Here is a 22,446-nt window from a genome sequence, read left to right on the forward strand (position 1 = left end):
CCCTTTCATATGCTAGCAATACAGCTCTAGCATCAGGAAATGGACTGAGCCACATGGAAGGGGGACAGAGGATCAGAATCCCTGCAGAAGCAACAAGCTTAGTTCTACTACAGCACAGTCAGAATTAGATGGGGAGGAGAAGTGTTACTTGTTTAGGACTGAGAGACTGGAAGGTGAAAGGCAGCACTAAAAGGTAAGAGAGGCAAAGTGGAGGGCAATAAGGCCAAGAAGGGGAGAATTGAGAGACTACAGGAGAGAGAAAAAGTTAGCTACTGAGAGGACAAGAACATTACAGAAAAAGGGGTGAGAAAGTGGTGAAGTGAAAGCAAGAGAAAGCAAAGGTTAAGGATGAGCAGAGGGAAACATGACTAGAGGAAAATAAGATTGTGTGTGAAAAGAGTAAAGGAGGGAGAAAAGAAAGGCAACAGTAAAACAAGAAAAATGTGAAGTTTCAACAGAACAAGAAAGAAGAGACAAAATAAAGCAAGAGGAGGTAGAACAGAGGAAAAATGTACAGAAAAGTTAGAAAAAATATTTAATTATTCTATGTTAAATTTGCTATAAAAATTATTGTAAAGTAATGGCTGCTATGCAATTTTTATTTTTTGGTAAACTATTCTCTGTACATGAACAAAGATATTTTCTAAATATTAGGAACTGATGGTTTTTATAATCCCTGTTATTTCAGTAGAGCAGAGCAAAAAGCTGACAGAACATTAAAAACAGTTTCTGATCTGCCTATAAAAAGAGAAACCATATTGCTTAAAGATGTGGGGCTACCACCACTCCTGCCCCACCAAAAAAACATAAATATCAGACTAAGCCTTGTCAGACAACATTCATCTCCAAAATACTTTTTCCAATGCCAAGAAAATCAATGTCTGGATAACAGAAGGACTAGGGGGCATTCCATGAAGTTAGCAAGTAGCACATTTAAGACTAATCGGAGAAAGTTCTTTTTCACTCAATGCACAATTAAGCTCTGGAATTTGTTGCAAGAGGATGTGGTTAGTGCAGTTAGTGTAGCTGGGTTCAAAAAAGGTTTGGATAAGTTCTTGGAGAAACCCATTAACTGCTATAAATCAAGTTTACTTAGGGAATAGCCTCTGCTATTAATTGCATCAGTAGCATGGGATCTTCTTAGTGTTTGGGTAATTGCCAGGTTCTTGTGGCCTGGTTTGGCCTCTGTTTGAAACAGGATGCTGGGCTTGATGGACCCTTGGTCTGACCCAGCATGGCAATTTCTTATGTTCTAATGGTTTCATAATGAAAATGGCGAGATGCTCTTTGTTAACTATTGGACAACTACAGTCAGACCCCCGGGTCTGATTTTTCAAGATTCTGCGATAAACGTTAGCAAATTCTGTGGCAGATTTTTCTAAATTCTCTTGCAATTATGTCACAAATTTACATACTATTTCATAAAGATTCACACCTCTGACTATGCAAAAACTTTTTTTTTAAACCACATTGTTTTTTTTTGTAATTAACTCTATATACAAATACAAAATTTACAAGCACAAAAATCATCAAGTAAAGATATGTTAAACTCAACTGTGAAATATCACTTTTGTTTTGAACTGAAATACAGTATAAAGGAAAATTAGTTCTTACCTGATAATTTTCGTTCCTGTAGTACCAGTCCAGACCATGTGTTGAGCCTCCTTTCCAGCAGGTGGCGACAGACTAAAACTGAAAGGATATCCTATATGAGGACAGAGCCTACCCTGTAGCCCTTCAGTATAACTATTGTCAAAGCAGAGAAAGAAAAACTATAATACTGGATGGATCCTGCGGTGAGCCTGAGGAACGGTTCATGGCAGGACAGTGCTTGTAGTTCTGAAATGCGGCAGGCTGAACAAACCGCCAGCAGAAATGCTGTCTTTAACGTTAACAGGCGGAGGGACAGACCTCGGAGGAGCCTGAAGGAGGTTCCTGCTAGGAAATCCAGGACCAGGTTGAGATTCCAAAGAGGTACCGGCCACTTTAGTGGTGGGAGTATGTGTTTGACTCCTTTCAGGAAACGTGACGCGTCCGGGTGAGAGGCTATGCTGTCGCCCTCGCTCTTGGTGCCGTAGCATGACAATGTGGCCACCTATACCTTGATGGAATTGAGGGACAGCCCCTTCTGTAGCCCATTCTGTAAGAATTCCAGGATCACGGGAACTTTAATTGAGCGTGGCTTGATGTCGTGGCCTTCGCACCAGGCTTCAAATACTCTCCAAATCCTTATGTACGTTAAGGATGTAGAGAACTTGCGTGCTCGGAGTAGGGTGTCGATTACAGCCCCCGAGTATCCGCTCTTTCTCAGGCGAGCCCTCTCAATGGCCAGGCCGTAAGAGAGAACTGAGCTGGATCCTCGAGGAGGATCGGTCCTTGTTGAAGCAGGTCTCTGGGTGGAGGCAGCGGCAGGGGGTTCCCTGCCAGTAGTCTTCTCATGTCTGCGTACCACGGTCTTCTTTGGTCAGTCCAGGGCCACTAGAAGTGCTAGTCCCCTGTGTAGCTGTATCTTGTGAATGATTGCGCCCAATAGGGACCACGGCGGGAAGGCGTATACTAGAGTCCCCTGTGGCCAGGTCTGTACCAGGGCATCGATCCCCTGGGACTGAGGTTCCCGCCTGCAGCTGAAGTACCTGGGTACTTGGGCGTTGAACCGGTTTGCCAGAAGGTCCATGTCCGGTGTCCCCCACCGGTTCACTATCAGTTGGAATGCTGCGGACGACAGCCTCCATTCTCCTGGGTCTAGACTTTCCCTGCTGAGGTAGTCCACCGAGATGTTGTCTTTCCCAGCGATGTGGACGGCCGAGATCTCCTGGAGGTTTACTTCCACCCACGCCATTAGGGGGTCTATTTCCAGAGACACCTGCTGGCTTCTGGTTCCCCCCTGCCGGTTGATGTAGGCCACTGTTGTGGCGTTGTCCGACATTACTCTGACCGCTTTGTCTCGAAGTCTGTGAGCGAATCGCAGACAGGCTAGTCTGACTGCCCGCGCTTCTAGGCGGTTGATGTTCCATCTCGACTCTTCTGCATTCCACTGCCCTTGAGCTGTTAACTCCTCGCAGTGTGCTCCCCAACCTCGTAGGCTGGCATCTGTGGTGAGCAGGGTCCAGGTTGGGGAAGATAGCCTTGTTCCCCGGCTCAGGTGGCTGACCTGCAGCCACCACCGTAGCTGGGTCCGGACTCTGCCCGAGAGTGATAGACGTACGGCGTAGTTCTGAGACAGTGGATTCCATCGTGATAGAAGTGAGCTCTGCAGGGGTCTCATGTGAGCTCACGCCCATGGCACTACTTCCAGTGTGGATGCCATCAGACCAAGGACTTGCAGGTAATCCCATGCTGTGGGGTGACGTTCGCTCAGCAGAATTTGTAACCGGTCCCACAGTTTTGATCTCCTTGTGGGAGTCAGGCTGACCTTGTCTTCTTTGGTGTCGAATCGGACTCCTAGGTATTCTAGAGACTGTGAGGGCTGTAGACTTTTGTTTGTGTTTACCACCCAACCTAGGCTCTCCAGTAGAGTTTTGACTCTGTTGGTTGCTTGGCGGCTTTCTTCTGGGGATTTTGCCCTGATCAGCCTGTCGTCTAGGTAAGGATGTACGAGGATTCCTTCCTTCCTCAGTGTTGCCACCGCCACCACCACTATGATCTTGGTGAACGTCTGGGGAGCTGTGGCTAACCCGAAGGGTAGTGCCCGGAACTGGTAGTGAAGGTCCAGGATTTTGAAGCGTAGATAGCGCTGGTGTTCCTGATGAGTTGGGATGTGTAGGTAGGCCTCCGAAAAATCCAGGGATGTGAGAAACTCTCCGGGTTGTATCACCCTTATTACGGAGCATATGGTTTCCATGCGGAAGTGGGGAATCCTCAGGTGGCGGTTGACCGACTTGAGGTCCAGGATGGGCCTGAACGTCCCCTCTTTCTTGGGGACGATAAAATAAATGGAATAATGCCCAGTATTTATTTCTTGTGGAGGCACTGGGGTTATGGCCTTGAGGGCCAGTAGTCTGGTCAGTGTAGCTTCCACTGCCGCCCTCTTGGAGAGGTCGTGGCAGGGGGACTCCAAGAACTTGTCTGGAGGGGTTCGCAGGAAATCCAGGTAGTACCCCTCCCGAATGATGGCTAGGACCCACTTGTCCGAAGTTATCTCGATCCATCTGTGGTAGAATAGAGCTAGTCTGACCCCTGTGACTTCTTCCCTTGGACGGTTCAGCTGAATCTCATTGTGGTGTATGGCTGGGGCCTGTACCCGAGCTGGTTCCCCTCTTGTTGTGCTTGTTCCGAAAGGACTGGTTCCTGCCCGCCGGGCGGGGCGCTTGATAGTTGCTTCTGTATGGATTGAAGCGCTGTGAACTTCTGCCCTTGGAGGACCGAGGAAAGAGTCGCTGGTTTCTCTTAGTCCTGTCCTCCGGTAGGCGCGGCAATGGAGACTCGCCCCATTTGTTGGCCAGTTTTTCTAACTCGCTGCCAACCAGGAGGGATCCTTTGAAGGGCATCCTTGTGAGGCGAGTTTTGGAAGATGCGTCGGCCGACCAGCTTCAGAGGTCACTATTTCTTACGCTTCTTACCGTAGACGCAGCTTGCATTTTTTAAAATTACTGTATAAAGAGCGTCACTCTTCTTTTTCAGTCAATCTCTGATTCTGTGAGCACACAAGCCTAAAAGGGAAGAGAATGCAAGCTTTGTTTTGTTCAGCAACTGCCCTATATATTGGTGATATAATTGGACATCTAGATTAATAAAATCTCATACAAATTGCTGTAAGAAGGATTAGTCTGAGTTTCCTTTCTTCTGCATTCTCTCAAAGATCAACAAATGAATGGAGAAGAATGGATGGAAATGGACAATGTGCTCAGGATGGATGGAAATGGACAATGTGCTCAGGATTCAGTAACATCAGTGGTCATTTTCTAGGTATGAGTCAGCAGCAGCCTCCACCTTTCAGTTTTTCCCAATGGAGAAAAGGAAGCAAGTTAAAAATGATCCCAGCAGGCAGAAGTAGTTGAATACAGGCACAGAGGCAGGGAGAGCAGGCCCTCGAGGAGCGAGTTCATTTTTTTGTTCAACAATATACCGGTATGTGAATTCTTCTTCATGGAAAAATAAGACATCTCCTGAAAATAAAGCCTAGTGCATCTTTGGTAGCAAAAATTAATATAAAGACACTGTCTTATTTTCGGGGAAACAGGGTAGCAGAACTAGAAAAGGTGTAGAAGGCGACAACAAAAGTGATATAAAGGATGGAATATATCTCCTATAAGAGGCTACGCAGGCTAGGACTCTTCAGCTTAGAAAAGAGATGGCTGAGAGGGGACATGATAGAAATTTGTAAAATCATGCGTTGGGTGGAACGAGTAAATAAAGTATGGTTATTTACCCTTTCAAAAATACTAAAACAAGGGGACATTCCATGAAATTAACAACCAGCAGATTCAAAAAAAGATCATAGAAAGTGCACTATCAAGTTATGGAATTGGTTGCCCGAGGACATGATAGCATAGCAGTGTTTAAAAGAAGCTTGGACAAGTTCCTGGAGGAAAAATCCATAACAGATTAGCCAGGTAGATAAAAGAAAGCTAGAGCTATCACTGGGAATAACAGGAATCTGATCTACTTTATGGAATCTGCCAGGTACTTGCAACATGGAATGGCCTCTGTCAGAGACAGGAGGTTGAGCTCAATGGAACTTGGTTTGAGACTCAGCATGGCAATTCTTATGTTCTAAAGCTCAGGCATGATGGATGCCTGCAAAGAAAGATATATTATATGGAACAGAAGGAGGAAAACAATGAGGCTTAAAGCAGAAGTTAAACAAGAGATTAAAAAAAAAGACTGAGCTGAGACTGAACTGAGTCCAAGTTGGGGGAAGGAGGAGCCTTGCTTTTTTCCCACAGCAATTTTTGGATCACAAACTTGAGACTGGAAACCAATCAAAAAATACCCCCTCAGTCCCTGTCCCTCTGGATTCTAACTGGCTTGATTAAAAAACTTAAAAGATGAAAAAATAGCTGCGTTCTTTACAAAGATAGTCAACACGTAAAAGCAGTACAAAACAAAAATTTAAAAAATGAACCAAAAAAAAAGAGCTAGGAACCGATGGATTAGGCATTGAGATAAACCAAATAGAAATAGGGAGTTTTGAGTTTAAAATGGATGACAGTTTTATGTGGAATGGTAAACATCAGATGCCAACTTGTAAAAAAAAAACAAAACAAAAAAAACCCACAAAACTTAGAGGCTGCTTGTTTTGTATGTGGGAAATGAACAGAGGTACAGGAGACTACAAATTTTAAGAGCATGGAGGACCACAACAGAGATAGTGAACAGCCAGAATTATAAGTGCACTTGTAAGTATAGAAGATATAGGGCCTCATCTCTGTCCTTTGGGCACAATTACACAGGCATTATCCATTGTGGCTTAGCTGTAAGGAAACTCTGATCACAGACCTAAAATATCTTTAACTTGCAAGCTGCTGAATCCTACCCATTTCCTGGGTAGAATGAAAGGTCAGAAAATGCTTTTCAGCCACCTAGAATATAAGAAATGCCATGCTGGGTCAGATCAATGGTCCATTGATCCCAGCATCCTGCCTCCCATCGTGGCCAATTCAGGTCACTTAGAAGTATCCAGAAGATCTCTTCCTTGTCGCTCATTCCCAGATGCAGAAGGTAGCAATCCCCACTGCCTGCCTGGCTAATAAGTGTTCATGGAGCTGTCCTCCAGAAACTTGACCAACTTTTTTTTTAAAACCCAACTATGTTATTAAGCTTGGTTGCACCCTCCAACAACAAATTCCACAGCTTAAAAGTACAGACAGAAAAAGACACTTAAAATTCCATTCCACCCCACTCATGATTTTATAAAACGTTATAAATCCCCTCTCAGTCATCTCTTCTCCAAGCTGAGTTGCCCTAACCAATGTAACCTTTCTTCATATGGCATCCGTTCCACTCCCTTTATCATTTTGTTGCCCTTATCTGTACCTTTAATAGTTCTGACCAGAACTGCACACAGTACTCAAGGTGTGGTTGCACAATAGATATATACAGAGACATTTTGATATTAGCTCCTTTCTGAATAATTCCTAACATATTTCCTTTTTTGATCACTGCTGCACACTTGGCAGAGAATTTCAATGTGCGCCTAACACCACCACCAAGGTCCTTTTCCTGGATGGTATTTCTTAATATGAAACCCAGCATTGCACACACACAGTTAGGGTGATTTTTCCCTTTTGTGTATCACTTTGCAGTTAAATCACATTAAATTTAATCTGCTATTTAGAAGCCCAGTTCCCTAGTCTGCAAGGTCTTCTTGCAATTTCTCACGACCTACTCATGTTTTAACTACTTTGAATAATTTTGTGTCATCTGAAATTTGATCACTCCTTGCTCCCTTTTCTAGATCATTAATGACAAAGTTAAAACACCACTTCTCTCAGTATAGATCAGAGCTTTCCAAACTGTGTGTCGGGACACGTTAGTGTGTCGCCTGCAGTGTGCAGGTGTGTCGCGCAAGCCCGGTCAACTCTGATGCGAGTTTGGGCTTTTTTTTTCCTAGAGATTCACTTTTTTTTTCAGTTTATGGGTTGCTTATTATTGGGTGATTTTTGCTGTCAATCGCGTTTTTTTGGGGGGCTTGGTGGGTGGAACGAGCCCAGCCATCCTTGCATTGGCTGCTGCTGCCGATGAGGCCTGGCCATGAGGAGTACTTACTGCAAGCAGCAGTGTCTGGTGATCATGGAAGGGAGTGAAGCACTTAACTGGCAACAATCAAAAAGACGAGGTACATGAGTGTGGGGGCCAGACATGTGCTGGGGGGAGAGAGATGAGTGAGTGGGGGGCAAACGTGCTGGGGGGACAGACATGTGCTTGAGGGGGAGAGATATGAGTGTGTGGGGGCCAGACATGTGCTGGGGGGAGGAGAGAGATGAGTGTGTGGGGGACAGACAATTTGTTTTATTATTGTTTCTCATAAATTATAACAATAACATGAATCTTGGAATATATATTTTTAATATAAATTTAAGGTTTTCATGAGATAGGTTGTGTCGTGAAACATTTTATTTATGTATATATTTAAGGAAACATACATAAATTGTCGAAATATGTTTCATTCGTTTAACCTTTAACCTCTGGTTTACTAGTAGACTGAATTACCGTGTCGTGAAATTATGTTTGTCTAAAAAGTGTGTCACCAACATGAAAAGTTTGGAAAGCTCTGGTATAGATCTTTGGGGCACTCCGCCATTTACTTCTTTCATTGGGAAAACTGACCATTTAAGTCGTATTCTTTGTTTCCTCTCTTTTAACCAATTGCCAATTCACAGGAAAGCTTTGCTTCCTATCCCATGAGTTTTAAATTTTCTAAGGAATCTTATGAGGGATTTTATCAAATACCTTCTGAAAATTCAAGCCACTATATCAACTGGCTCTCTCTTACCACATACTTGTTTAAACCTTCAAAAAAATTCTATTAGATTAGTAAGGCACGACTTCCCTTTGCTAAATCCATGCTTGCTCTTGCCCACTGAATCACATTTATCCATATCACCAGTCTGGATCATCCCTAGAGCGCTTCATAAAAATTGGCTACTCTCTAGTCCTAAAGCACAGTGGCAGATTTGAATAATAGGTTGCACATTACTAGTAGCCGGTCTGCAATATTGCATTTGAACTCTTTTAGAACTTGCAGTGAACAGCATCAGGTCACCGTGATCCGCTATTCTTTAGTTTGTCAGTTTGCTCTTCTACCTCTTCCAGATTCACAGCGATTTTGTTTCAGTTCCTCTGAATCCTTAACTGTAAAGGATGGTTTCAGTTCAATATATTATTGTGCTACAAAAGCTCCCTCAGCAGAACTGCACAAACAGGTTCCAATTCCTTTTGCTCCAGCTTTTTTGCCAACTATTTTTTGCCTTTGATCAACAGTCTCCTTTCATTTAAGAAAATCAGCTAATGAATTTCCAACCAATTGTTCAGAAAATGAAAACTTACTCAATCAATTCTTCTTTCACCTCAACCAAACGTCGCCTCTTCTTATTGATTTCCGTCAGTAACTATGAAACAAAGGAGAGATGCCTAACTTGCATGAATTGCAAGCTGTAGCCCAACATGTTACCAATAGCAGACGGCTTACAAAGAAATCAAATTACAAAACAAATCTTCTAAAATTGCTTTTTTTTTTCTTGTTTGTTTCAGAAAGACTGGCTTCCCTCCCTCCAAACCTGAGCTTCCAATGCCAGTTAGGTGTCAAACATTCATCTGCAGCTGCTACAGCAGCAGTTTCCAAATTTTTTATCCCAAATGACCCCATTTTAACATTGAAAATGCACATGACACAAGATGACAATCAAACCAAAATAGCAGACCTCCACTGCGCCTCCCTTCCCTCACTCACACCTTTCCTCCACTAACCTAAAGTAGGGAAGCAAAGGCAGAAACAGCAGTCAGCATGAAATCTGCACTTCCGTGCAAGCTCATAGACCCCAGCCCCAGTCTGCAGCTAGCGTTGCACTGCTAGCTGCAGACTGGAATGGAGATCCTTGAGGGAGGAGCCGCCATGTTTGTCTTGAGAACTAGTGCACTAAAAGGTTATCTCCAAATTAGGCTCCGCCTCCTCCCTCTATAACCCAGCCACTGTGGCAACTGGCTCAAATGGAAACCACTATTGTGCAGTAGCTGAACAGATCTCATCTCGTCCCTCATTGAGTTGCAAATGCTACTTCTGCAGCAGCCCCATCCCAATGGTAAACATCACTGCTAGGAATCAAACCCAGGTCTCCTGTATGGCTGTGCTGGGCTACCAGGCCAGCTCCACAGTTGCATTTTTGAACAGCAATAGTCTGTTTCATTTATGATATCTACAATGACACACAGGTAACAGATATCAGCAAGAGAACAGATAACTGGAGCTGTAAGGAATAGTCTTGCCAATGAACCCAAGTCAGTGAGGGTGCTGCATGCACAGGCAACTGTCTGGCTGGCTGAAGAATTTCAGCCAGAAATGGATTTAACCATTCCTTTGTAGGCTGACGTTTACTTTCCTCAGATAAAACCGATTGCACAGGCTTCAGTTTTGAACTTTGATACAATGAAAACTGGCAGAAGCAAACATGATTGGTTTGCTTTTGTTTACTAAAGGCAGGTACTAAAAACTACTTGGCAACAATACAAGCCACAGAAAGATGTTGAATGAATAATGCATTAATAATATAGTGCCTAATAGCTAAATCCAAGAGCAGAGTAGTCTGAAATTTTCAAGGTGTGCAGATTCCAAAATTTATATACTGTCTGCTCCCCCATCTCAAAAGGAGAGGAAAACAAGGCAGCAAACAGATTTAACTGCTTACCTTTGCATTTTTCTTTTTTAGGTTTTTCAATCTATGAACCTCTTCTGACTATAAGTAACAGAAAGGACACAGTAATAAATGCAATAAGCCAAGACGGAAACATACAGCATACATGTGAAGGGAAGGAGGAACACAAGTTTTAAGTTTAATAAAATTGTTATATCACTATTTGCAGCTCATTATAGCAGCTTACAAAGTAAAAAAAACAAAAATTCTAAGTATACACAATATCAAATATCAATAAACAAAACGAATACATGAATTGAAATCACCCAAACAAATACAAGTTACACAAATTAAAGCAGCAAAATAAAATCTAAGTCCAACATACCATTTTGTTTCTCTTCAAGTTGGTGAAAGGAGCAAGAATACACGCACACTAACAGGGACACAGAGAAACACACACTCAACATCCAGACAAAAACAGAGGGGCAGACATCCCACACCTAGACAGACAGACAAATACCTCATACCCAGGCAGAAAAACAGACAGACATAACAAACCCAAACACAGAGAGACACAGAGACAAGACCACAGCCCACCAGAGAAACACACGCATAGAAACATAGAAATGACGGCAGAAGACGACCAAACGGGCCATTCAGTCTGTCCAGCAAGCTTTCACTTTTTTTTTTCCCCATACTTATCTGTTACTCTTGTCCCTTGTAAGTAACTTTTTTGTTCTATTTCCCTTCCATCCCCACCATCAATCTATTTCCCTTCCACCCCCGCCATCGATGTAGTTAGCAGGGCTGGAGCTGCATCTAAGTGAAGCATCTAGCTAATTGTTTAGGGGTAGTAACTGCCGTCATAGCAAGCTACTCCCACGCATGTTTATCCAGCCTGTGCAACTCAATCCTTGTTGGTTGTTGTCCGAATATAAATCATCTTTTCATCATTCTCCCTGCCGTTGAAGCAGAGATCTATGCTGGATATCATTGAACGTGAAGTATCAGGCTTATTTAGTTTAGGATAAAAAGTCTGCCACAGAAATACAGTCTCTCAAGCTCAGGGTTGCATTTGATTAGTTTTTTTGGGTTTTTTTTTATCTGAGCAGTGCAGATGGGTCAATGCAACCCATCATTATTTGCTGTGCCTGGAGGGTAGAGTTGAAGAGATTAAACAAGCTTTTAAAAACTGCCTGTCCTCACAGAAAGTATTCTCTCGGCAGTAATTAATTATAAAGTATGTTTGGAAGAGCAAATAGCAGCCTTGCAGATCTCTTTCATAAAAGCGGAACAAAGACATGCCAACCTGAGAAGCTTTCACCTTACTTTGAAGATGTAGTCTTGACAGATTGTAGCAATAACTGATGCGATCGGATATCTAAGTCAATAGCTTTTTTTTTTTTTGTAAACAATACCCCTAGCTTTACTAAATTGAAAGAAACAGAACTGTGAAGACTTTCTGTAAAACTATTATTCTATTTAGACAGAACTAAAAGTTCTTTTGCAGTCCTGTATATGAGGAACTTGTTCACCGTTATAGGCATGTAGCCTAGGAAAAACCGCTAGCAATATGATAAATTGATTTAAATGAACCAGTGAGATCATTTTTAGTAGAAATTTAGGTCTTCAAAATTCGACAAGCAGCATAGAGGAGAGAGCAGAAGAAAGACTGAGATAAGAGAGGGAGCAATTTTAGATTTAATTCTCAGTGGAGCGCAGGATTTAGTGAGAGGGGTAACGGTGGTGGAGCCACTTGGCAATAGTGATCATAATATGATAAAATTTGAATTAATGACTGGAAGGTGGACAGTAAGTAAATCCACAGCTGTAGCACTAAACTTTCAAAAGGGAAACTTTGATAAAATAAGAAAAATAGTTAAACAAAAAAACTGAAAGGTGCAGCCACAAAGGTAAAAAGTGTGCAACAAGCGTGGACATTGTTAAAAAAAATACCAACCTAGAAGCACAGTCCATATGTATTCCGCGCATTAAGAAAGATGGAAGGAAGGTGAAACGATTTCCAGAATGGCTAAAAAGTGAGGTGAAAGAGGCTATTTTATAAAAAAAAAAATCTTCATTCAAAAACTGGAAGAAGAATCCATCAGAAGAAAATAGGATTAAGCATAAGCACTGGCAAGTTAAATGTAAGGTAGGCAATCTACAAACTTAAGAGAGTAGATGCCCGACTCAGGCGAAACTCGGCCTGAGTAGGGCGGTTTTATTGTTTTAACACGTCTCCAGCCATTAAAGATCTTGATAAAGACATTCTTTGGCATCTACTCTCTTACGTTTGCTCAAGTTAAATGTAAGACATTGATAAGACAGGCTAAGAGAGAATTTGAAAAGAAATTGGCCATAAAGGAAAAAACTCACAATAAAAACTTTATAAAATATATCCAAAGCACAAAGTCTGCGAAGGAGTTGGTTGGACCATTAGATGATCGAGGGGTTAAAGGGGCACTTAAGGAAGATAAGGCCATTGTGGAAGGATTAAATGATTTATTTACTGAAAAGGATGTTGGGGAGATATCTGTTCCGGAGATGGTTTTCAAGGATGATGATTCAGAGGAACTGAACCAAATCACAGTGAACCTGGAAGATGTAGTAGAACAGACTGACAAACTGAAGAGAAGTAAATCGCCTGGACCGGATGGCACACACCCCAGGGTTCTGAAAGAACTAAAAAATGAAGTTTCAGACCTATTTCAATTAATTTGTAATCTACCATTAAAATCATCCTTTATACCGGAAGATGGCCAATGTAACCCTGATATTTAAAAAAAGGGATGCAGGGGTGATCCAGGAAACTATAGACCGGTGAGCCTGACTTCTGTGCTGGGAAAAATTGTGGAAACTGTTATAAAGAATAAAATTACAAAACATTTAGATAGACATAGTTTAATGGGTCACAGCCAGCATAGCTTTACCCAAGGGAAGTCTTGCCTCACAAATCTCCAATTTTTTTTTTGAAGGGGTGAATAAACATGTGGACAAAGGTGAATTGGTAAATGTGGTGTATTTGGATTTTCAGAAGGCATTCGACAAAGTCCCACATGGGAGGCTTCTAAGAAAACTAAAAAGTCATGGATTAGGAGGCAATGTCCTTTTGTGGATTGCAAACTAGTTAAAATACAGGAAACAGAAAGTAGGATAAAATAGTCTGTTTTCACAGTGGAAAAAGGTAAAAACAGTGGAGTGCCTCAGGGATCAGTACTTGGACCAGTGCTTTTTAATATATTTATAAATGATCTGGAAAGGGGTATGACGAGTGAGGTGATCAGATTTGTGGATGATACAAAATTATGCAGAGTAGTTAAATCTCAAGCGGATTGTGTTAAATTGCAGGACCGCTTTGCGAGACTATAAGATTTAGCTTCCAAATGGCAGATGAAATTTAACGTGGACAAGTGCAAAGTGATGCATATAGGAAAAACTAATCCTTGCTGTAGTTACACAATTTTAGGTTGTAATTTAGGAGTTACCACCCAGGAAAGAGATCTAGGCATCATAGTGGATAATATAAGGAAACTGTCGGCTAAGTATGTTGTGGCGATCAAAAAAGCAAACAGAATGTTAGGAATTATTAAGAAGGGAAGTGCAACTAAAACAATGGATGTCATAATGCCTCTGTATCACTCCATGGTGAGACCGCATCTTGAATACCATGTACAATTCTGGTTGCTGCATCTCAAAAAAGATATAGTTGCATTGTAGAAGGTGCAGAGAACAGCGACCAAAATGATAAGTGGTATGGAACGGCTGCGGGAAGTTATGGCTGTTCAGTCTGGAGAAGAGACGACTGAGGGGGGGATACGATAGAGGTCTACAAAATCATGAAAGGACTTGAAAAAGTTAATGTAAATCGGTTATTTACTCTCTCAATAGAACTAGGGGACCCTCCATAACATTTGCAAGTAGCTCATTTAAAATGAATCGAAGAAAATTATTTTCCTCTTAGTGCATAGTTAAGCTCTGGAATTCATTGCCAGAAGATGTGGTTATAGCAGTTAATGTAACTGGGTTTAAAAAAAAGTTTGGATAAGTTCCTAGAGGAAAAATCCATAAACTGCTATTAATTAATAAGCAAATGTAGCTTGAGATTTATTTAATGTTTGGGTATTTGCCAGGTACTTGTGACTTGGACTGGCCACTGTTGGAAACAGGATGCTGGGCTTGATAGACCCTTGGTCTGACCCAGTATGGCAATTCTTATGTTCTTACGACTTCTGCAGCAGGCAGCTATGCGGAAGGCCTGCACATGCTCATAAAAGAACTCTTCCATCTCAGTACTGTCAGGATGTCGTCACCCATTTGGTGTAACTGACTTTATCCCACTTGACCACAGAAAACAAAAACCAGTGTTTTACACACAGAAGTTGCCTTTTACAAAATTGCCCACCTGATATATGGAAATACTTGTGTTTCTCATGTTCATGCATAAGTTAACCCAGACTGATTAGAGGTGTTCCTGGGAGTGACTATGGGGCACGATTTGGACTTGCACACATACTTTGTAAAATTCGACCATGTGTGTGTACATTTTCAGGAAAAGTGTGTGCACCAAGTAGCAGATGAACCTGTGCAGGGGTAGATTTGTTGAAAATTTTCAAAGCACACAGACTGCTTTTGTAATTGGTGTAACTTATGCATGCATTTGTGGCAGACGTTATGCGTGATGTTTCAAAATTACCCTCTAAGGGTGAGGCTGTTATATGCATACGTTCCACCAATTCTCAAAGCAAGCTTATGCATGCAAGTTCGCTTTGGAAATTACCCCAGCAAAACTATGCACACACAATTACCCCTATTTGGTGCAGGTAGTTCTGTAATGAAGTTTTCCCTGTGTACTTTTTAAAATCAAAAAGTATGTGCATAAATGAAAACCTTGCCCAGATGATACCCCTGCCCTTCAGGATGTCTCTTCCAAAGGCAAGTAAAAATGTGCACATACAGGAGTTAAACAGGCACTTTTATCCACATATTGGGTGGGCAATATATATATATATTTTTTTTACTTTTTATATTTGTCTAATGTATCAATATACAAGTATAAACTTGCCAAGAAAAAAAAGACAATCAATAATATACATGAAAAATAAAAAAAAGATAAGTCAACTGCTTACAGAGATCACCATATATATATTAGAGGGCCCAGAAAATTAGAGAAAGAAAAAAAGCAACATTTCAGGAAATTTCTTTCAGAAAACTATTACTTCCATAAAAGCAAAGCCAGCGTTTCACTGCTAAGCCAACCCCCATCAATAAACAGGTCAAAAACCAGGAGGCCCTTCACTGCCAGGAGTTCTAGAATCAATGAAGCTTAAAAAATACATTTCTCAGTGGAAAAAATAAACATTTACGAGGAAATCAAAGAAAAAAGCGAGCCCCTGAGGCCACAGCCTCATTGCACATGGCCAGAAATGTCCTCATACGCTCATGTTGCCCTATCAACAAGGAAAATGGAAACATTGAAACTCATAAACAGAATATGAGCACATTGAAAAAACAGTCAAAGAACCAAGTCTCGATCTTGCAACAAAGCAAAAATCACTAATCAGTTGGCCCTAGCGCCTCATCTACCACTGTTGATTCCAAACCACAGAAATGTCCAAAAGAAGTCCCTCTTAATGAAATGGATCCTACCCAGTGCCTCTAACCTCTATCCTTCTTGCTCTGGGGATGTAAAAGGCTTTACAAATGAGAGGCATCTCTCATATAAAAGACTGAAATAGATTTCAGTAACTCAGCTGGAGATATCATAGAAACTGTAGGAAAGTTCAAAACTTGTGAATTTGAATTCCTCACAGCATTCTCCAAATTTCCTATCCTGCATAAAAAGAGTAGATTGAGCAGCAGATCATTTTTCCATTTTGGGTCACCAAAGAAACCTCTTGAGACTACTGACCGTAAATGTTATTAATGGTAACAGTCCGGGAAGACAAAGAATGCTCCAGAGAAGGACCAGCCAGATGCTGTCTGATGTAATGGGGGAGGGTTTAAATCTGCAGGGTCTAACCACAAAAGACTTGCAGCAGAGAGCGAACCTTGACGGAAAATAAAAGCCTCAGTAGCCAAAAGAGGAGGATTTTCAGCCGCTTTCCTCCATACCCCTGCATCTCCTACTCACTGCTGACTCACTACTAAGCAGCTTCAAAGGATGCCCCCTCGGTTCTCCTTGTACCCCTAGCACTTCCATTTAGGCCGCAGCTGGTAGAAATTGAAACGCTTAATGACGACGATGCCATGGAGAATTCCCTGAGGACGACTCCTGGCATCAGGGATGACCAATATTTCAGCCTCCAGCTCCAGCCGCTGCTCCCTCAAGCCTAGCAGCAGCGAAGCCTGCACCAGACATGGAAAAGCTCTGGAATTGCAGACTGCCGCATCAGGGTAGGCTGAACCCCACCTCCCCTCCCCAGAACTTCCCCTTCTGCTTAACCTTTGTGAGAAACAGAAAAAAAAGACCAAACGATAGCAGAGCTCCTCTAAGTGCATCATTTGAACCTCCTGAGCGGGCAATTTTATAAAAGGCCATTTCCATGTATAAAGCATTGCTTTTTTTTAAAAAGTTACCTTCAAAATGTAAAGTTATTGCACATATGATGATGAAATCTGGCTCCCTCCTAAAATGAATCGCTGACAAGAAGCCCATACTCCCAAATAAGAACACCAGCAAAAGGAGTGAGCCAAGGCTAGGGAGATTGGTGTGCCTTACAGGATGGGTAAGGAGAGGGGCAAGAGTGTCTAAAGCAGAGTATGGTGTTTAAGAAAAAGAACTGCTTTGTCATCTGACTCAGAGAATGTAGTGGAGTAAAGGAGACCCTCTCACACCCCCCAGGAATACTTTCTCTCCCCATGGATCAAAGGCATGTCTACTTGGCTACACTGAATTTTTCCTAAAATATTTTCACTTCCCTTTCTCTCCTCATCTCCTCTGCTCTTCTTTCCCTTCCCCACTCTCCTTCCTTCCTTATCTCCTCCCCTCCATCCTCCCCCCCCCCTGCTCCGCTTACCCTTCATAGTTCCCTCTAAGCTGAGCATGTGAGCGATTGCTCATCCACTTCAGAGCGCCGCTCACAAGTTTTACATGGTCATTCACATACATTTTTCTTTGTGCTACATAAAGAAATACAACACCAATACTGGTACTCAGAAACTGCTGGTTTAAAAAAAAAAAGTTGCTCACATGAAAAAAAAAAATGGGCACACACCCAGTCACTTCTTGGAGTGCCCTTCTCTCTGCTTTGCTCTCCCTGCTCCCCTTACCCTTTTCTATTACCTCTGTTCTTCTCTCTCCTCCTCTGCCTTACCTTTCATTGGCAGCCACCAGCAGAAGCAGGGTGTTCCCAGTTTGCTCCTTTTAGCACATTTTATTTGCATTTAACATTGGCTAATTCCTGGAAATGTGAGATACTGCAGTACCAGCACCAGCCATAAGGTGGCAGTATCATCTCTGGACAAACATTCATGGCAACTGGCTATATATTAGATAAATTATGCATGTAAAAAATGTATCTACATTTAGCAATATACACTCTTTAGAAACTATTAGTCTTACCTTGAGTAATTAAATTACTTTATCATGACCTACTGAACTTACAGTTCTAATGAGTTTTTTCTTCAAACTGGAGAAGAAGAGATCAATTCCTTCTCTGACAGAATTAGATTCTACAGTCTCTCTGGGGAAAAAATGGGTTGAGATCTTCACTGAGCAATGACTTTTTAAAATGCTTCATTTATTGAACTTTAAGTGCATTTCAAAAAAACTGAAAGTGTTATTCATTTCTACGTGGGCATCTGTTTGCCCCAGGAGTTTTCTAGAACATGATACTGAATAGCAGTAAAACCCTCCTACTTTTTTTTTTGCATATGCAAAGGTTCCCCTTGAAACCATGTTTATTTTTATGAGAGATCACATGAGGAGGGCCTGCATTGCTACGTCTGCCAACCATACAAGAAACAATTTGAATATGTCAATTTGAGAACAAAAACAACAAAAGCACAAAAACAAAAATTATACAGCATTAAGTTTGCAGATGTTTTCGGTGAGCTATGGTGAGTCGGTGCAACGACAATTGGAGACAGTCTATTTAGCAATGGCAGAATTTGTGCTTTCTCTGATGTCACTGAGAAGGTGGGTCCACTGTCTCTGTCTTTAGCAAAGATAAAACTTCCATTAATGCTTCTGCGTCCTCAGCAAAGTTGCCAGACAGTCACATGGACCCAAAGGGCAAACAATTAGCAATTGCTGACACAGAAATATAGAAATGTGGCAGCAAAACGCACACACATGGACCATCTACTTTGGCCATCCATCCAACTAATTTAGCTTTACAAGTCTCATCACTTCCTCAGAGATCCTCTGTGTTTATCCATTCTTTCTTGAATTCAGAATCTTTTTGTTTAGCTTACCTCCACTAAGAAGCTGTTCCATGTATCTACTACTCTCTTTGTAAAGAAATATTTTCTAAGATTATTCCAGAGTTATCCCCTTTCACCCTCATCACACAACCCCTTGTTTTAGAGCCTCCTTTGATTGAAAACTTTGGAGATATTTAAATGTCCCTCAAAGCTCCTCTCCTCATCTTTCCTCTAGGGTATACATGTTCAGTTCTCAATATGCTTTAGAATGAAGACCACTGGCCATTTTAGCATACACCCTCTGGACTGACTCCATCCTGTTTATATCCTTTTGAAGGTACGGTCTCCAGAACTATAACAGTATTCCAAATTAGGTATCACCAGGGACTTACACAGGGATCACCTCCCTTTTTCTGCTCTCCATTCTTCCTCTTCCTATGCAGCCAAGCATCATTCTGGCTTTTATTTTATTAACCTGTTTGGCCACCTTAAGATCATTAGATACAATCACCCACAGACCCATTCTTAGAAGAATTTTACCTCTCTCTTTGGTTTTTGCATCCTAAATGCATAACTCTGAATTTACCACTATCCTTTGTCACCTCCCACTCAACCAGTATCTAAACCTAGTCAGTCACTATAGGGTCCATACCAAGGATGTTCAATTTATTTATAAGTTGTCTATGTAAAAACAATGTCAAAGGCCTTCCTGAAATCCAAGTACACTACATCTAGCACACTCATTTTAACCAACTCTTTGGTCACCCAAAAAAAAAAAATCTGATTGTTCTGTCAAGATCTACCTCTGGTAAACCCATGTTGAATCTTGCAATCTAGTGGATTCTGGAAACTGCACTATCCTCCGTTTTAGCAGCAATTCCATTAATTTTCTCACCACATAGTTGCCTGTATTTCACAGCCTCCTCTTTATTTCCACAGGAAATAAAAAGGAAAATAAATTGGAGAGAAAAGGTCTACTCATCATTTGGATGGTGGGGGATAACAGACAATTGGCAGCCTTACATATGTAAGCCCTGGGCCACATGGCAAATCTGGAAAATATGAGCCCCTGTATTTTAAGTCCTAGTAGAGTGTCCAGAGAGTTTTGTGAGCCTATTATAGAGCAAAGTTTCATAAACCTGTCCTGGTGACCCCACAGCCAGTTAGGTTTTCAGGATATCCACAATGAAAATGAAAATGCATGAGATAAATTTGTGTATACTGGGTCTCTAATGTATGCAAGTTTTCTCTCATCCATATTCATTTTGGATATCTCATATACTGGGTCTCTAATATATGCAAATTTTCTCATCCATATTCATTTTGGATATCTTGAAAATCCAACCGGCTGTAGAGTCAATAAGATGGGTTTGGAAAACCCTGTTTTGAAAGGAGTGTGTAATGGCTATGCAGAGAGGAGCTGAAAGACAGACAGACTTCTTAAAGCATGGCAGGAAAAGAAATGCCTGGCTCCTAGTCAGGCTATGAGTTCCTTGGAGGAATATGCAATCGCATTTGTGAGAGATTTTACAGTTTGTGAGCAATATGGAACCATGAGTAAAAGCCAAGCCTCCTAGCACACATATTAAGGGGACTTGTCTCCCCCTTTGTAACTTATTCTATGAGAGAGAAGAACTACAGGGATCCAAAGTTTCTCAAAGAAAGCCAGGAATAGACAGCATGCCTATAAAATTCTTATGCCATTTCTAAAAGAAGATATTTGATGATGTATTCAGTAACTCTTGGGATCTTTCAATTGTGAGAATGCTGAGTCGCAATGCTCAACACGGATGTGTGATAACTGTTTATTCAAACATGCCTGTGGAGCAGTTTGTAAATAACGTTTCCTGTAAATAAAGATCGGACCAATTTTGGAACAGCAGATTAGGAGTTGTTCTCCATTATTTCAGGTTCTGACTAAAGTGAATCGTGCTGCCACAGAGAGGAGTGGTCACCTTGTATTCTGAGTGCCTTCACATGCAGCTATACCAGCTAATCGACCATAAGTTAAAAGAACCCTATGATCATTCAGAACCTCCCCCTGATCTCTAGTTGCACACAGCAAAAAACTCAATATACACTCCATGTTATCATAAATCATACATTCTATTAGTTACTGGCTTACAATCATCATTAAACCATACATTCTACTGTCCTAGATGATTGCCTATACGGTAGGGCCAACCCTGAATTCCAAGAGATTTTATATTGAATTGCATCTATGAGAAGGATACATGTAATTTGCATATGTTCTCAGGGAATGTGAGATATTTACTTGTAGTTTGTGATTGTCTTCTCAAACGTATCCAGGACAACGTCCAACTCTGTTAGGTCTTTGGGAGATCTCTGTATCTCTTTTGGACACAAAATTGTTGTACGGGATGGACCAGCAACATCTGAAATAAGGACAATGGTAAAATACTTTGTCATGATAGTTATGCTTTAATTTACGCATTTAACATTTGTTATGTATTACTACAAAATTTGTGTGACAAAACCTTTTAAGATGGAAATAGTTCTATTTACTTTCTGTATCTTTTTGACATTTCAACAAACTGCACTAATTTTATTTTAAATGGATATATCTATAACATTTTTTAAAAATATTCCTACAAGAAGGCAGATTTAAAACTGCATGCGGTGATCTAATCGGGAGATCTAATGCAAGGTCTGCATAGAAGCAGAGCTTGTATTCTGAGGTGCTGATCCATATAGTTATTCAGAAAATGAAATGTATAATCCAACAACACTTTTGATTACATGTATACTATCCAGAAACAGGAATTTTGTCTTATTGACAATTAACATTCCATTAACTCTCACATAATCTGTACCAAGATTATATACAGGCCATAGCAATGATGTGGGTGCTAAGGGCCCTATTACAGTTATATAACTTGTGATGGAGAGCAGTGAAGAGGCAGTGAAACTTTTTCACATATCATACAAGGAGTCATTAATTTTGTTTTCCTAAGTTTTCTGATTTTTGATCATAAGTAGCTTTATAGATTACTTATAAGTATTCTACAGCATTTATGCTTCAGTTTTGTGCTTTGCCTTTGCTAGACAGACACCACAGAAGGGAACATGATAGATAAAAATGCTATGCAAGCTATAAAGTTACTAATACTACAGTATTACAGAGTAATGTTTAGAACACACCAAAGTCATGCTGATACTCCAGCTTAGTAGCACGAGCAAATTTACATATAGCCATTTGGATAAATTATTTATAATAAATGCCTAATCATAGAAATATTTTGACAAATGTGTAACCCAGTTATTGGTTTAGGGGTTGAAAACATACAAAGAGTAAACCGTAATTAATACCTTAAAATCATCTGAGAGAGAGCGCTTCCTTATTTCATGGCACTGTCTCTCTCTATCCGGGGCCGATGTAATAAAGTGCAGTGAAGCTGCCACGGGTTTGTACGCTTGTTTTCCCATGCAAAGCCCTATATGGGAATGTAATAAGGGTTTTATGCATGGGGAAAAAAGCGCATACAAACGCGCTTACTGACCCTGTGGTTTTTCCTGTGCAAATGCATGTTTTGGCATGCAAATGAGGTGATTATCTATTTGTGGGCAAAGCATGGAGCTATGCTAGCAGGGAAATCGGGTTAGTTCGGGTTTTTAGCACCTGAGCCAGAGCAGGAATTAAGTGAAAGCACTGATGTGGAGACCGGTTTTTTTAATGCTTTTGTGGGTTAGCCAAGCGGTGGAAGAAGCTGGTAGCGAGAAGGCAGCTTCTCAATGAGGCAGAATCACCAATATGCATTTCAGGATCTCACCA

At 41.2% G+C, this 22,446-nt stretch overlaps 1 protein-coding gene across 3 annotated transcripts in view; it reads right to left on the reverse strand.

Annotated features, from left to right (window-relative positions):
* CENPU (centromere protein U) overlaps positions 1-22,446 on the reverse strand; it is a 96,982-nt gene that overhangs the window by 32,560 nt on the left and 41,976 nt on the right. For all 3 annotated transcript variants that reach the window (XM_029585474.1, XM_029585400.1, XM_029585332.1), the window contains exons 7-10: positions 20,929-21,049; positions 17,893-17,971; positions 10,344-10,391; positions 8,989-9,050 (exon numbers count right to left, since the gene is read on the reverse strand). In XM_029585474.1, the coding sequence (XP_029441334.1) occupies positions 8,989-9,050; positions 10,344-10,391; positions 17,893-17,971; positions 20,929-21,049 (310 nt within the window). The remainder of the gene's footprint in view (positions 1-8,988; positions 9,051-10,343; positions 10,392-17,892; positions 17,972-20,928; positions 21,050-22,446) is intronic.

This window comes from Rhinatrema bivittatum, chromosome 1, assembly GCF_901001135.1.
Source record: "Rhinatrema bivittatum chromosome 1, aRhiBiv1.1, whole genome shotgun sequence".
In the NCBI taxonomy this organism is placed as follows: Eukaryota; Metazoa; Chordata; class Amphibia; order Gymnophiona; family Rhinatrematidae; genus Rhinatrema; species Rhinatrema bivittatum.